General features: G+C 39.6%; 1 protein-coding gene across 1 annotated transcript; it reads right to left on the bottom strand.

Moving 5' to 3' along the window:
* Nucleotides 1-1326: 1326 nt before the first annotated feature.
* On the bottom strand, nt 1327-1836 carry LOC132190696 (uncharacterized). Its single transcript, XM_059605777.2, has one exon. The coding sequence runs from the start codon at nt 1834-1836 to the stop codon at nt 1327-1329; it is 510 nt and encodes a 169-aa protein (XP_059461760.2).
* Between the last annotated feature and the right edge of the window lie 14376 nt (nt 1837-16212).

Raw genomic sequence — 16212 nt, 5'->3', positions numbered from 1 at the left:
CTTTGTACTATGCCATCTTCTCTGTTTCTCTGTTAAATGTGAAGCTCACAGCCACAGGAAATGACAATGATCCCTCACTCAGGATGTGAACCTTATAACAAATTCACTGGGCTAAACTACGGCGTGCAAAATTAGTCCTTGTCATTAATTTGATTTATAATTAGTTTATTGTGATATCAAAATGAATTTAAAGGTTTTTGAGGTATGCCAAAAAAATAATTTAGCCTCTACAGTCAAATTCCGTTCACTAATTTAACATGTTCCGTTAGTGTGACACTGACTTAAATATGATAAGTATCATAATTTTATTAGCTCTAACGTTTCACGCTTTCATAATCTGTTAAGTCAGTAAACGGAATTTAACTATAAGGATTATTTATTTTATTTTATTTTTTGACATACTTCATGAACCTTTGAATTCATTTTGATACCATGTGAAGTTAATTGCAAATCAGGTAAACTACTAGGACTTATATTTACATTTTTCCCTAAAATTATTTGGATGGTGCAAAAATAAAATTAATCCGAACAATTAACAATAAGATAAATAAAATGCAATAAATAAATTAAAATAGAGCAAGAAAAAATCTCACAAAGTTATAAAATCACACAATAGCGTTTTCCTTAAAGGTTGATTTCGTGCCTCCCGGAGTGTTTAACTCGGTGCGATCGGATCTCTTGACACACAACCTCTCAGGATTAGACTATAACATCTACATTCATTAAGAACGCACTTCCAAATAAAGAAGGTCAAATAAACAACCCTTTGATTGAATTGGAAGATGACAAAAAATGAGTAGATCTATCACTCTCTTTAGTAACAAAGGAACAATTATGGAGCAGAAAATAAAAATTCACTAAAGAGTATAATACTTTTGGAATGAGATTTTGTCAAAATTGAACACTTTCTAATAGGGCTGTAAATAAATCAGTCAGTTCAACAACCCACTTGATACCCGATCAGTCTAGCTCGACTTCAACTCGAGATCAATACTTTAAAAACCTGCTCGTTACTGTAGAAACTCGTTCAATTAATAAATGATACATACTCAACTCGCTCGATAAAAGTCAATAGGGGCTCGTGAGCTCAGCCCGTTTAAAAGCTCGATCTGATCATTTGCTCGACTAATTATTAGCTCGTCATATATATATACATTACTAAAAATTAGTTATATAAATTTAAGTACGCATATTAATAATTAAGTAATATATGTTATAGGTTACTTAATATTTATGTGTATGTATTAGTTTTTTTTTTTTTTTTTTTTTGAATCAAAAGTAACTCATCTTATTCTCAATAGTAGAAAAACCAAGAGCTGTAAAGCTCTATACAAAAAGAGCCGATTGCCCTAGTGTAACAACATCCAGAATGGAGTTGGGTGTATCTTCCAGCCAAATTCTCTCACCTTCCTCCCTGATGGCGGCCTTAGCTAACCTGTGAGCAGCCTCATTCGCTACTCTTTTGACATGGCGAACTTCCCACGTTCTGAAGGTCTTCCTTACTTCCTGAATATCACCCACAATATGTCCGTATTTGCTCCATGAGGGACCCGTGTTGGTGATGGCATCAACTACTTGCTTGGAATCCCCTTCTAGTATGACATCGAAGAAGCCACTGTCTCTACTAAACTCCACTGCTACTAAAGCCCCCATAGCTTCTCCCACAACTAGTTCCTGAATAGAGTTTAGCGTTTTGCTCAAAGCCGCTAAAACCCGTCCTCTATCGTCTCTTATAATTACTCCAAAACCCAGCCGATTCTGTTTTGAATCTGTCGCAATGTCCCAATTGGTCTTGACTTTACCCATTGGAGGTGCCTTCCATTTCTCCTCCTCCATTCGATCCACGACAGTAACATTCATCCACCCAGCCTCCTGAATCTACTGGAAGAGCTTTAGATTCTCCAACGCCTTGCTAACAATAATTTTTGGGTCGGTGAAGTCTTCCCCGTGTACCACAGCATTCCGCCTATTCCAAATGCCCCTAGCAATCACTGCACATAACTCAACATCCTTCTTGCTGCAGCGTTCCAGAATCGTTTCAATAATTGCTTCAAAGTCTCTCTCCATGGATAAGCTTTTTTGGATTCGGACATTACAGCATCCCCATACGTCCTGTGCTGCAGGGCATGACCACAATGCATGGGCCGTGGACTCAGGTTCTCGTTTGCACAGATCGTATAAGTCATTATCCAACACCCTTCTCGTCATCAGGTTAACCTTGGTTGGGAGAATCTTATTGCATGCTCTCCATAAAAAGGATTTCGTGGGATTTGAGATCTTCATCTGCCAAATCGAATTCCATAGATTGTTACCTCGTGTACTATTGGATCTTTCGCCGATGGTTCTTTTCTTTTTGTCCATCTCTAGATAATATGCACTCCGGACCGAAAACTCTCCCGTGCTAGTTACCCGCCAATAGAGTTTGTCACTTTGATTGTAGCGGCTAATGGGCAGTGAACAAATGGTGTTTGCTTCAGTTTCACAAAATAATTCCCTTACTATCTGAACGTTCCAACTGTGTGATTCATGATCAATTAACAAGCTGACCTTTGCATCATGGTTGAGTTCTGGACAGGGAGATTGGATTTGGTAAGATGATGGTCTTGGTAACCACCTGTCCCCCAAGATGTTCACTGATTTACCATCCCCGATTCTCCACATCAAACCTTCTTCGAGCAGATCCATTGATGCCATAATACTTCTCCATGCCAACGAGGGTCTATTCCCCAGTTTTGCTTTCAACAAAGTGTCATTAGGATAATATTTCGCCTTTAGGATTGTAGAGACCAAACTGTCCGGATTTTGGAGGATACGCCACCCTTGCTTAGTAAGGAGCGCTTTGTTGGAACATACTAGGTCCCGAAAACCCATTCCTCCTTGTGATTTTGGCCGTCCCAATTTCTCCCAACTCATCCAGTGAATTTTCTTCTCATTTTCCTTGTGACCCCCACCAAAACCTTTGCATAATGGAATTGATCTCCTTTCATAAAGATTTCGGTAGCAGGAAAATACTCATACTGTAGGTGGGAATAGCCTGTACGATCGCCTTCAAGAGAATTTCTTTTCCTGCCTGGGATAAGAACTTGGTTTTCCGGTCATTGACTCTTTTACTTACACGATCTTTAATTGATTGGAATTCTTTTATTCTGGATTTTACAACCAAAGCAGGGAGATCTAGATATTTGTCATACCTTTGGGTAGCCGGGACTCCCGCTAATCGAGTAATCACTTCTTTGACCTCAATGCAATTAGTTAACATACTATCTAGTTAGTTCATAAACTAATATATTATCTAGTTACTTAATATTTAAGAGCCTAGCTCGAGCTCGAGTTGAGCCCGGCTCGACTCGAATTGGCTCAAATAGCATTCTTAATGAGCTTTAGTTTGAGCTCGCCCGAGCTTCCAATGAGCTAGTCTTAAATACACATTTCATAGCTCGGCTCGAATCAACATCTTCGGAATGAATCAGCATTAAAATCTTAAAGCTTGAACCGCCCTCATTTCTAATATAGACGTGATGGGATGTTGTTTCTTTTAAAGATCATTACCATATAATCCATGTATTAAAAACAAACGATCAACACATGACCATGCATTGAAAACAAATGGTTTTAATGTAATGAAACCAATGGTAAAAGAGAATGAAGCTTGTAAAAGTTTAAATGCCCAAATGGTCATAAACCGTATATCTAATTTTTTTTCCCCCCCATAAAAACTCATGATTGTATTTGAATGTGAAACCGTTAAGTATTTGCAGGTAACAATAAAAAAATTAATAACCAATGGGTAGAAAGTGAAAGTGTTTGTAATACTACAATACACCTAAGAGAAAGACTCTTAGATTCACTAAGATATCCTAATTTCCAAACTCTATGTACCTCATCTTTCATTCATATATAAATAAATAAATAAAATAATAATAATAAGTAGCTCATCTTTCTCCATATATAGCCGTTCCCTCGACAATTCGGGAGAGGTAAATGAGTAAACTTTGGGAGGTTTAATATTCTCTAATAATGTAAATGAACCACTCCCTCAAGCAATTTTATTTTATTATATAGATTTCCTTCTTTTAACATACATATGCAAATGCTTCTTTTAACGTTCACGTGGAATAATACAATCAAGGAAATCTTTTATCCATAGTTTTTCAGACTGTAAGGAGAGAGCTAGTTTAGCGAGTTTGTGGGCTTCCTCGTTTGCTTGCTGTGAGACATGCCCAATCTTCCCAACTTCTATTTTGCATCTTGCACCACTGTGCCATAACTACCCCACCAATTGTCCTTTCTTTTAAAAGCCTGAACTATTTCAAGTGCATTCCTTTCCTGATGAATTTTCTGCCACCCCATATTGGAACACAGCTCAACTGCTCTCCAAGCAGCCCAAGCTTCCGCTGCGGTTGAATCTTGGATAAAAGGTTTTGTGTCACAGTATGTGGCCAGCACCTGCCCCATGTGGTCTCTACTAATTAGCCCAATCCCCATTTTCTTATTTTTCAAGTCCAAGGCAGCATCCCAATTCACCTTTATAAATCCTGTCCTTGATACCTCCCATTGCCGCTGCATATTATTTGTTCTAGGGACCATGGAATTAGTTCTTCGCACATTCTCTGCCTAGGTAAATTCGTGAAGCTAATTCCGAGCTTGTTGAATCACCATTGTAGGGGACATCATGCCTTTTCCAAAAAACACACCATTTCGTCGAAGCCAAATATGATGCGCAACAGCAGCACATAATTGCAACTCAACGTCATTCAACTTCGTCAATAAACCCTTAAACAAAGTCCAGAAATCTGCTTCTTCATAATTACACATTTGCAGCATCCTTGGGCATTCCAACCACACATCCTGTGCCGCAGGGCAGCTCCATAGGGCATGGGCAATTGTCTCTTCTATTTGAACACAAATCGGGCAGCATGAATCTAAAATAATATGTCTTCTATGCAAGTTACCTTTGGTTGGAAGGATATTTTGGCAAGCTTTCCATAAGAACATCTGCACTATCCTTGGTATTTTTAGACTCCAGACCTTCTTCCAAACTTCACTGGCATCCCCTATTGATGAGCTTGATCCACTCTCCCTAGCCTTCATGGATTTCGCAAGATGGTAAGCACTGCGAACCGTAAAATTCCCCTTTCCAACTTATCCTCCATCCGAGATGGGCAAATGACCATCTTATAGATTTGTACATCTTCCACATCCACGAAAATTTTGTGAACCAACTAAACATCCTACCAACGTGTGTCAACATCAATTAGTGAGCTTACCTTTGCATCACAAGGAAGAATAGCAGCTGGGGATTGAATAGTGTGCGTTGTGGGAGTAGACAACCATCGATCACCCCATATCTTTATGGATTTGCCATCTCCAACCCACCAAATTAGCCCTGCCTCCAAAAGCCTTTTTGAGTTCCAAATGCTTTGCCATGCAAACGAAGGCAGGTTGCCCAAATTAGAATGCAAAAAATCCCCATTAGGGTAATACTTAGCCTTCATAATTTGAGCTACCAAGGAATTTGGCCGTTGGAAAAATCTCCATCCTTGTTTGCTAAGAGGGCCTAGTTGAAGCATTCAATGTCTCTGAACCGCAAACCTCCTTGCTTCTTAGATAAACCCAATTTTTCCCAACTCAGCCAAGGTACTCTTACTAGGTTATCTTTGTGCCTCCACCAAAATCGCAACATCATGGAGTTCAAACTTTTACATAAAGACTTAGGGAGTTTAAATACACTCTTGGTGTATGTAGGGATGGCCTATATGGTAGCTTTTAGAAGCACTTCTTTCCCAGCCTAGTTCAAAAACCGCTCATTCCAACCATTTAAGCGCTCCCAAACTCTCCCTTGGATCTTCCTAAAAGCTCACTCTAGATCGTCCAACTAATTCCGACAACCCCAAATAATTTTCATAACTTTGGGTGGACGGGATTCTTGCTTCCAAAAGGATTTATGCTTGGGTTCCTTCAGGGGTGTTCTTACTATGGAAAATGGAGGTCTTGTCCCTGTTGAGTCTTTGCCCCGATGCTCGTTCATATTCTGTTAAAATTTCTTGTAACCTGCTCCACTTCCTCATATTTGCCTTACAAAAGAGAAGGTTGTCATCAGCAAAAAATAAGTGACTTAACCATACCCCACCTCTTGTAATAGGCAAGCCAGAAATAGTCTTCTTCAATTCTTCTCTCCAAAGCATATGACTTAACCCTTTAGCACACAAAATAAATAAGTACAGAGAAAGTGGGTCGCCTTGCCTGAGACCCTGAGTAGGGGATATATTTCCACATGGTTTGCCATTGATTAGTACTGAATACGACACCGTACGGACACAAGTCATAATCCACCGAAGGCGTCTGGCTGGCAAGCGCCCTTAATTAGGGGCGCCTGCCATCTAGGTGCCCTTATTTAATGGCGCAAGGCTTGCAAGCGCCCTTAATTAGGGGTGTCTGCCAGCTAGGCACCAAAATTATTTTTGTTAGCGCGCGAACTTAATTTTCCTTATGATTCCCCAGCTCTTGCCTAGTACTTTCCCCCTCAATATTTTCCCACTCCCCGTATAGTATCTTTAATTCAAATAAATCGTTGGCCACCCCCTCCCCCGCCCTCTTTTTTTTTTTTAAAAAAAAAAAAAAAATTATATATTTAATATATTTATTTACTTTTAAATAAGAATGACATGTATCATCATTCTATTGGTGATGACGTAATACACTAATGGAATCCGTTAACTATTTTGACGGAATTTGATTACAGGAATTAAATTATTATTGTGGCCTATCCTGATAATTTCTGAATTAGTATTATTTTTGTTTTTATATCACATAGATGAATTTTTAATCTAGACAACCACATTAACTGATTTTGCATTTATATATTTTTTATTTTAAGCCTCTTTTAAATGTTTTTTTAGTTTTTAGTATATGCTTTTTATTTTTATAAATAAATTTATAAGTATTTTTTAATTTTAATATATTTATATTTTTTGCTTTTGCAAGCGGGAACTTAGGGTCAGTTTGGCAACCGGTTTGGCCTAGACACTGTTCACCATTTGACCGGTTGACCATTAACTTTGAATTTTCAACCTCAAAATTTCACACCCTTTTGACCATATTGCCCCTTGCGCTCCATCCTTCAGTTATTGAATTGTTTTTCCATGCAAATCCCACGGAACCAGGCCAGGCGTCCCCCCTACGCGAGCATCCTGAAACAGCTTTTTTTTTTTTTTCCTTGAAAATCCCCTTGCCCACCGAACCAGGTGTCCTCCAATTCGCGTCGATCAACACGGCTTCTTCTTGAGATTTCATGCTCATCAATCGAAACCCACTTGACATTCCCTTCCGAATCCTCAAAAACCATAAAAATAGGACCCGACCCAATACCCCAATCCTCGATATCCTTCTTATACTGGCCAGCCCAATTCTCTAACTTATTCCACATTACAGATTCACTCAAACGTTTTGACTTGAATTCCTCCCTTCCACCATTTTCAACTCTATCAACAACACCACCATGATCAGAGTCACTTTCTTTTGCACCACCAAAATTTAAATCATCTTTAATACCGCTATCATCCAAACCAAGATTCGGTTTTTGGAAATCAGAGCTGCGTTTGTAAGTAATGGGACTGTTACGCACCTGTTGATAATCAACGAGCTTCTTCCTCAGCGAGTTCCGGGGACTCGTGGGTCGACCAAAATTCGCAAGCACCTAGAAATTGCTGCTGCTACGTGATGGTAAATAGATTGGAAATGACGTGTTCTTGTAGAAATTCGAGTTGGGGATGTTGTACCTAAATGGGGTCCTCTTGCTCCATGCTTTCATCGAGAATTTGGGAGAGAAAGGTGAAGTTCCAAAAAGAATAAGAGGTATTTTTGGGTTTGGAGAAGTGAGAACCTCCATGGATTAAGACAGTTGAAAGAGAGTGAATCGTAAGGAGAGGTATTGTAGAGGCAAGGGAATTCTCTTCTGTAAATCAGAACCTCCATGGATTAAGACAGGAAAGAAGAATACCCAAATCTTTTTCTTCTTCTTCCTCCCTGTGCGTTGGCTGGAACTCTGATTTACAGAAGAGAAGCTCTGCTCCTTTATAACGAAGGAAAGGGAGTTCACCCTTTTCTCATAGAGGGTGCACGAGGGAGGGAGAGTGGGAGAGGGAAAGGTTTTCCGACAAAGAGGGTGAGCGACGGAGGGAAAGCGTGTATGAGAAGAGTTTGTAGGCTGGAAAAGGAAATAAATGGGTAAAAAGGTAATTTTACAAATTGGGTTTGGGGGTCACGTGTTGGAAGGCATGAAACCAGATGTTGAACAGTATCTAGGCGAGCTCCAAACTGGTTGCCAAACGCTACCTTAATTTTCCCTCTGATTCCTCAACTCCCGCCCTAGCTAGTAGTTAATTTCTCCCTCAATATATATTTTCCCTAGCCTCTCCCTACGCGGCCCACCAGTCCCTCCTCTCTGCGTCGAATATAGATCCTTATCTCTCTCTCTCCAGGGCCCAATGACCCGTGCGGCCCCCTAGTCCCCCCCCCCCCCCCCCTCTCTTCATCTCCATATCCCTATCTCTCTCTCCGGCACCCAATGACCCACCCGGATGGCCAACCCACCAGCCATCTTCTCCAGTCAAAACCAGCCGGCCTCTCTCTACGGTGCCAGTCCCCCTTTCTCTCCATCTCCATATCCCTATCTCTCTCTCAAGCACCCAGTGACCCGTGCGGTTCGCCAACCCACTGGCCATCCCCCTCTCCATCTCCCCGATCGATCGACGTATCCTCCCTCTACGACGCCCAGATAGTGCTCTCTTTCTCTCTCCGGCCGGCGATTATTCCGCCGTTACTAATCCTATAATAGTGAGTCTCTCTCTGTCTCTGTCTTTGTTTCTCTTTGTCTCTGCTGTCCCTTTTAGTTGTCGATTTGGGATTGTAATAGTCAGATTTTTTATGTATTATGATTTTTAGGAGAATTAGGGATTTTAAATTCAACAAAGTTTTCTATGCTTTAAGGAGTATTAGACGATTCTAAAGTTTTATCTGTTTGTTGGATTACTGGGTTGTGTAATTGTGTTTAATTACCTACTTGTTCTATGTTCTCGTTATTGTATTGAAAAGTGTTGGATCGAATCTACCCTATTTGCTGCTCCCTTCCACAAATTCTCTCACTCACAATCTCACTTAGCCTTTTTCTTGCCTTCAATCAAGAATTCATGATTGATCAGTAGGGGGAAAGAGATGTCAGATTATATTAAGAAATAAGTAGGTTGGTTGGAAAATAATTGTAACCCTTATCTACCATGCAGTAATTCTCCTTCAACTTTTCTCTATATTTTCCTTCCAACTAATAGAAAGAATTCCCACATCGAAAGAGAGCTGTGTAGGATCAAGGATAGATATGCATATATTAGAAAAACATTATCCAAAAAAGTTGTATTTTAATGTACGTAGAATATTTAATTGAAATTAAAAGTGAATGTTCTACGACGTCGATTACCATACAATAGTCGTATAGTAATGTATTAAATGAATACTTTGCCGGATTCCCAAGTGACGAATCCTTGAATGTTTTGATCAATATATAGTGTAGTGTGCATCATTCAAGCAAAAAATCTTATGCCTGGGCAGTATTGATATTAAGCCTGCAAAAAGCAATGTCTTTCATGAAATTCAGATCTCTATTCTCAGTTTCGTGTTTGGAATTAGTGCTTAATTCATCTAGATAGAAGTCCAGTTAACATCATTGTAAAAACCTACCTGCCCAAAATAAAGATAACGAGATAGCTGTAAACTCTACTTATTCACCAATACTCGAATGTCAGATTACTATTTTTCTTAGTGACCTCATTAGCCTTCAGCAAATAGAAATCCGTATGAAGCAGGACCTAGAGTCACTGATGATACGAAGATTCTAAGAAGCAGAAATTTGTACAATTCCAAGTTCAGAATCTAAACAATGTGTCTTTATACCAAAAGTAAGAAAAGGTAAAAGTGGCTGATATAATTTATCCATTGATTGACTATGTTCTTTCACAGTAGTTTAAACATATAAAATTTTAATCATTTGAGAATAAATTATGGAAGTAGGGAAGATAGTTTGTAGAGAGGGTAAATTTACCTTCACTTCTTCATACAGCTTCTTCTCCCAAGCATATAGTCTTCCTAGGGTTAGTGAATGGCTTCTTGAAGTCATTCCTCCATAGTCATCAAAGAGGCTAGTCTTAAACTATGTCCATGCTGAAGAACTTCTCGAAGTGGATGCTCCAAGACTCTTACATGAAGGTCTAGATGAAGTGGACCGGTTCCATGTAATAGCTTGGATGATTTTTGTTGAGTCCTCTGAACCAAAGAGGAACAAGCATTGTTTTTGTAAGGTAGGACTTTTTTTTATTAGCAAGTAATCAAGATATCATTAGAAGCATGGGCGTTCCCAGGTACATAAGAGAAAACACCTAGCTACAAGGACAAAAACCATAAATTATGATAGCTAAGCACCAAAGGAACGAGCAACATAAAAATGTGTACTCCACATGACACCGAGTGTCCCGGTGTTGTGAGAGCAAGATCATCAGTTGCTAGTCGACCGGGTAATTAATTAACCTTAATTATATTATATTAGTTATATTTATATTTTCATGATTAAAAATGTTACTTCCACATTGTAGTTGACTTAAGAACATATATATGATTGCGAAATACACATTTGCATCTATTTATATATAGGTGAGAATGGATTAACAAATGAAGATGAGCATCCAATTGATGCAAAAGGTGACCATTGTAGATCATCACAAAGTATGTATAGATTTTCATATCTTAGTCACTTGTAATATAATCCAGTTATATATAGGTTTGCGAGAGCATCTTCTATGTGGTCATGGCATAAAACAAGGGTTTTGTACTATTCACTCAGAGTATGACACATCATCATTGAAGGAAAATTGCAAGAAAAATATATGTGAACAAAATACTGGATTACTTCTCTCACAACCATTTGAACCACCACTCGCCTCCGCCTTCCGCGGCTTCCGCCGCAACCGATGCCTCACACTGCCTTCGTCTCTCTCTCTGCCGGCCACATGGGGGTGGCGCCGGCACCCCAGCCACTTTTGGGGTAGCGCGTGGCCACCCCCATGGGCTGATCCTCCTCCAAGGCTGCCACCCTTCTAATTTTTTTCTTTTTTTTAACTGAGAGAAGAGGAATTATTCTGGTATTTTGTTCTCATTTTAAGTTTTTATACAAAGCTAATATGTCAGCTGCTAAATGGTGGGCACAAGACAAGGGTTTTGTGCTTTGACCGCATAGAAGTTATTCTCTAGGTTTGCATTTTCAAAATAGTTAGATATAGGTTTGTAATTTAATTTATTTTTTTTTTGATCATTTGCAGGTAATCGTTAAGTAACGTACATATACTTGACTTGTTAGGTTGGGTACGTATTTGACGCCAAATGATAAGCGAACCCGTTAATATATTTTATTTCTTATGCAATATACAATTTTTGTAAACTCTTTTAAGAGGTGGTACACTTTGTGTTTATGATATCGTTTAGGGTATTTTATTTCATATATATGGTACAATTTTTGTTAACTCTTTAAGAAATGGTACACTTTGTGCTTATGATATCATCATTTTGGATTTAGATTTCTTATGAGATATGAGATTATATATATGGATTATTAGATATGTATTATGAGATATGTATAAGATTGATGAATGGAGAAAATATTTATGGATTAATCCAATATTTATGGAGAAAATACGCAATACAATATTGTATTGCGTATTGTATATCAGGAGAAAATAAAAAATATATATGAATTGCTTTAATAAAACATTTTCTCCATATGTTAATTATTAGATGTGCTTCGTGGTGTGGAAACGCTCCCATATAAAAATAGGAGCACTTGCCCACCTGAGCGCCCCAATTTAGAATGGGGGCGCTTGCCTAAAAAAAGGGAGCACTTGCCTAGGAAGCGCTCCATTTTAAAAAAGTAAGCTGTAATTTAAAGTAATTGTATCATATGACACATAATTTATATATGCATGTGTCAAACGAAAATTACATGACATTAATTGATTGGTCTAATATGATATGTGAATTAATTGAATGGTTAATTTACGGAAGAACTTGGTTTAAGGGTGTATTTGGCATTGCAATTTCATAGACAAAAAAATGTGATTTTAAATCAAATCGTAAAAAATAGATTGTTTCGCATTATGTTTTTAAAAAATTGCGATTTGAAAAAGCAAAAAATCTGCGATTCAAATAGCAGGTAATAAGATTTTTTCTTTTTTAAAAAAAAACTTACAATTTTAAAGGTTAAACTACGATTTTAAAGATTAAATTGAGAATTTTTCCAAATGCTTTACTAGCGTTTTTAAAAATCACACACAATTTTAAAATCACACTGTTTGAAATCGCAAATCCAAATACATCTAATTGTCAAAGTTGAAAACCTAAAAATGAAGTTGAAATGAGATGAAAAACTAATTACGTCCTTTTTTTTTTTTTTTTTCCCTCAAGAATTTATTGAGGTAAAATCCATAGTACCCTTTTATGCCTAGAAGCCTGCCATCCCCTTCCATCTTTTTCCAGCAAAGTACGCTTTGAAGCTTGAGTAATTCCGTGACAACCCTAACAAGAAAACAAGACGCCATTATGATTATGAGATCCGGTAGAATTTGGAGGCAAGAAATTTGAAAAAACTCACGAAACCCATTTGCATGCAGTGCGTAGCCATAAATGCTCCTTGGCTGTCATCTTCTCTGTGCTGCTGTAAGGGGGTGTTTACTGGCAGTGCAGAATTACAGGGGATATTGTGGCAAAATGAAGGAAGGTTGAAGATGATAATGGAGAAAAAACAGAGTGCAGTAATATTAAAGACAAGCTGCTTCGAGAGAGCTACTCTCCATAGACTCAGGTAATACAATATTCCCCCAAATCTCCCCTTCTACCCCTCTAGTCTAGCCCTTATATCCAGCATTCTGTTAGAAAGGATTCTAACAGAATTTCACCTATTCACACAAGCCGACAAATGACAGCATGAGGGGATATTACAAACACAACAGCGTGAATACAAACATAAATTCAAGGTAAAATGACAAGGTAAATAAAATAAAGCATTTAAATGATAAGGGATGCCAGCTGTGCAGAGCAATCTTCTAGAGTCTTCCCCTTCCTCTTCACACGTGTCCTGCCACTAAGTGACTCACCACCATGACCCAGCTCCACCAACAGCACCCATAACAAGTCTCCCCCCTTCAAAGCACCTTGCCCACAAGGTGCAGGTATTGATTGTGTAAATTCCAAAGGTTCTCCCAAGTGTCATCCTCAGACGGAGCACCCTTCCAGTGAATCAAAACTTCGGTAACAGCCTTGCCCTTCTTTTTTATCAAACGCCGATCCAAGATTAGTTCAGGTTCGAGCTTGAGTTCTCCATGCATATCAACCGGAGGCAGTGTTGGTAGTGGTGTGGAGTGTTTGCCCAATTTTTTCTTAAGGCATGAAACATGGAAGACAGGATGGATGCGTGCATCAGGAGGTAAATTCAGTTTATATGCGACAGAACCAATCTTTTTCAGAATTTGGAATGGGCCAAAAAATCGAGGAGACAGCTTCAAATTTGTTCGCATAGCAATTGATTTCTGTCGATAAGGCTGCAATCTAAGGTAAACCCAATCCTGTTCCTGGAATTCTCTCTCTGTTCTTTTCTTATCCGCTTGGGTATTCATACGGTTTTGGGCTTGCTGCAGGTGTTCCTTCAGAATAGTAATGACAATGTTGCGATCTTTGAGTTAAGTGTCTACTGCCATGTTTGCTGAGGTGCCAGGAACATAAGATAAAAGGGAGGGTGGAGGATACCCATAGAGAGCCTCAAATGGGGTCAATCCTGTAGAGGAATGGTGATTGGTATTGTACCACCATTCCGCCATAGGAAGCCATGTGTTCCATTCCTTAGGTTTGGCTCCTGCATAACACCTTAGATATGTCTCTAAGCATTTATTTAGTGCTTCAGTTTGCCCATCAGACTGTGGGTGATAAGCAGAACTGAAAGCAAGGGATATACCCTGAAGATGAAAGAGCTCTCTCCAAAAAGTACTAGTAAATGTAGGGTCTCGGTCAGAAACGATTGTCTTAGGCATGCCGTGTAGCTTGAAGATGTGAGTCAAAAAAATATGGGCCACCTTAGAAGCTGTATAAGGGTGAGAAAGAGATAGAAAATGGCCATATTTTGTAAACCTATGCACCACGACAAGGATTACATTACACCCATAAGAGGGCGGCAACCCCTCTATGAAATCCATCGAGATATCCGACCAAGCTCTAGATGGAATGGGGAGTGGCTGTAGTAGCCCAGCAGGATGAATTGTCTCATGTTTGTTGACTTGGCATACCTCACATTCCTTGACTACCTTCTTGATGTCCTTCCGCATACCCTTCCAATAAAAATCCGTCTTGGCTCTTTGAACAGTTTTGTGGTAACCAGAATGGCCAGCCGTGGGATTATAGTGAATGTAGTCGAGGAGTTGTAGTTGGAATGGAGAACCTTTAACAATCGACAGCCTCCCCTTCCTCAAAATCAGCCCTTGTTGTAAGGAGTAACCTTTAGGCGCAGAGTGGCCTTGTTGTAAGGCAATGAGTAAGGCCTTTGTCTCATGATCTTGTAAATAAGATTCCTTCAATTCAGCAACCCAAGATGGAGTTGGAAAGGAGATGAGGGAAATGGATAATTCCCCCTCTTTGCTTGGCTCTTCAAACCTCCTTGATAAGGCATCACCTACCAAGCTCTCTTTCCCCTTCTTATACTCTATCACAAAGTCATACCCTAAGAGTTTGGAAATCCACTTCTGTTGGGAAGGTGTACCTACTTTCTGCTCCAAGAGAAATTTGAGTGCTTGCTGGTCAGTCTTCACCTTGAAGGATTGTCCAAGTAAGTAAGGACGCCACTTTTGGACATCCGAGATCAATGAAAGGAGCTCTTTTTCATATGTGGAGTGATACAAAGCCTGCCCTTTCAAAGCCTTACGAAAGAAAGCTATAGGATGCCCACCCTGCATCAAAACTACCCCTAGGCCTGTACCATATGCGTCGCACTCAATAGTGAAGGTTTGAGTGAAATCCGAGAGTTGCAATACCGGAGGACTTGTGACAGCCTCCTTGAGTTTGTTAAATGCTGCAGTAGCCGAGGGGGTCCAGGAAAAAGAATTCTTCTTGAGGAGATCTGTGAGAGGGGCCGCTATCACCCCATAACCCCGATTGAATTTTCGGTAGTAGCTCGTCAATCCCAAAAATCCTCGTAGGGATTTTATGGAATGAGGAAGTGGCCATTGTAGCATAGAGTCAAGCTTAGATGGGTCAGCCCGTACACCTTGGCTGGATATCAAATGACCCAAGTAGTCAATCTCCGAGACGCCGAACCTGCATTTAGAAGCCTTAGCAAACAGATTGTTAGTTTGTAAGATACCCAAAACTGTTTCCAAGTGTGTTAGGTGCTCTTCCAATGACTTACTGTAGACCAATATGTCATCGAAGAAAACCAAGACAAATTTCCGTAGGAAAGGCTTGAATAGGTCATTCATTAAACTTTGGAATGTTGAGGGTGCATTGGTGAGGCCGAAGGGCATGACAAGAAATTCATAGTGCCCTTCATGAGTCCGAAATGCTGTTTTAAGCACATCCTCCGGTCGGACTCGTATTTGGTGATACCCGGATCGCAAATCCAGCTTAGAAAAAATTTGAGCCCCAAAGAGCTCATCCAGCAGCTCATCGATGACGGGAATAGGATATTTATCCTTGATGGTGTCCTGATTTAAAGCCCTGTAGTCGACACACATACGCCAACTTCCATCCGCCTTACGAACCAACAAGACCGGGGAGGAAAAAGGACTTTGGCTAGGTCGAATAACCCCTGTCTGCAAGAGTTCTTTCACAATCTTTTCAATTTCTGACTTCTGAAAGTAAGGGTACCTATAGGGTCTTACACTAATAGGTTGTGTCCCCTTAAGTTGGATTTGATGGTCCTGACTTCTAGGTAGTGGTAACTCCTTAGGTTCCTCAAAAACCTTCTTAAACCCTTCCAATAATTCCCTGATCTGAACAAGGCAATCTAGAATGTCAGAGCCCACTACTTGAGTCAAAAGTTGTAAGAAGAACCCCTTATTCTCAGAATTAGAGGACCTTAGAAATTGGTGGCCATCTTCCATAGTTAAACCCGTAGGGTGTAAACCCTTGAAC

Source organism: Corylus avellana, chromosome 2 (assembly GCF_965113065.1).
Source record: "Corylus avellana chromosome 2, dhCorAvel1.hap1.2, whole genome shotgun sequence".
Classification (NCBI taxonomy): domain Eukaryota; kingdom Viridiplantae; phylum Streptophyta; class Magnoliopsida; order Fagales; family Betulaceae; genus Corylus; species Corylus avellana.
Note: the sequence above shows the minus strand (reverse complement) of the source record. Positions and strands in the feature narration are given on the sequence as shown.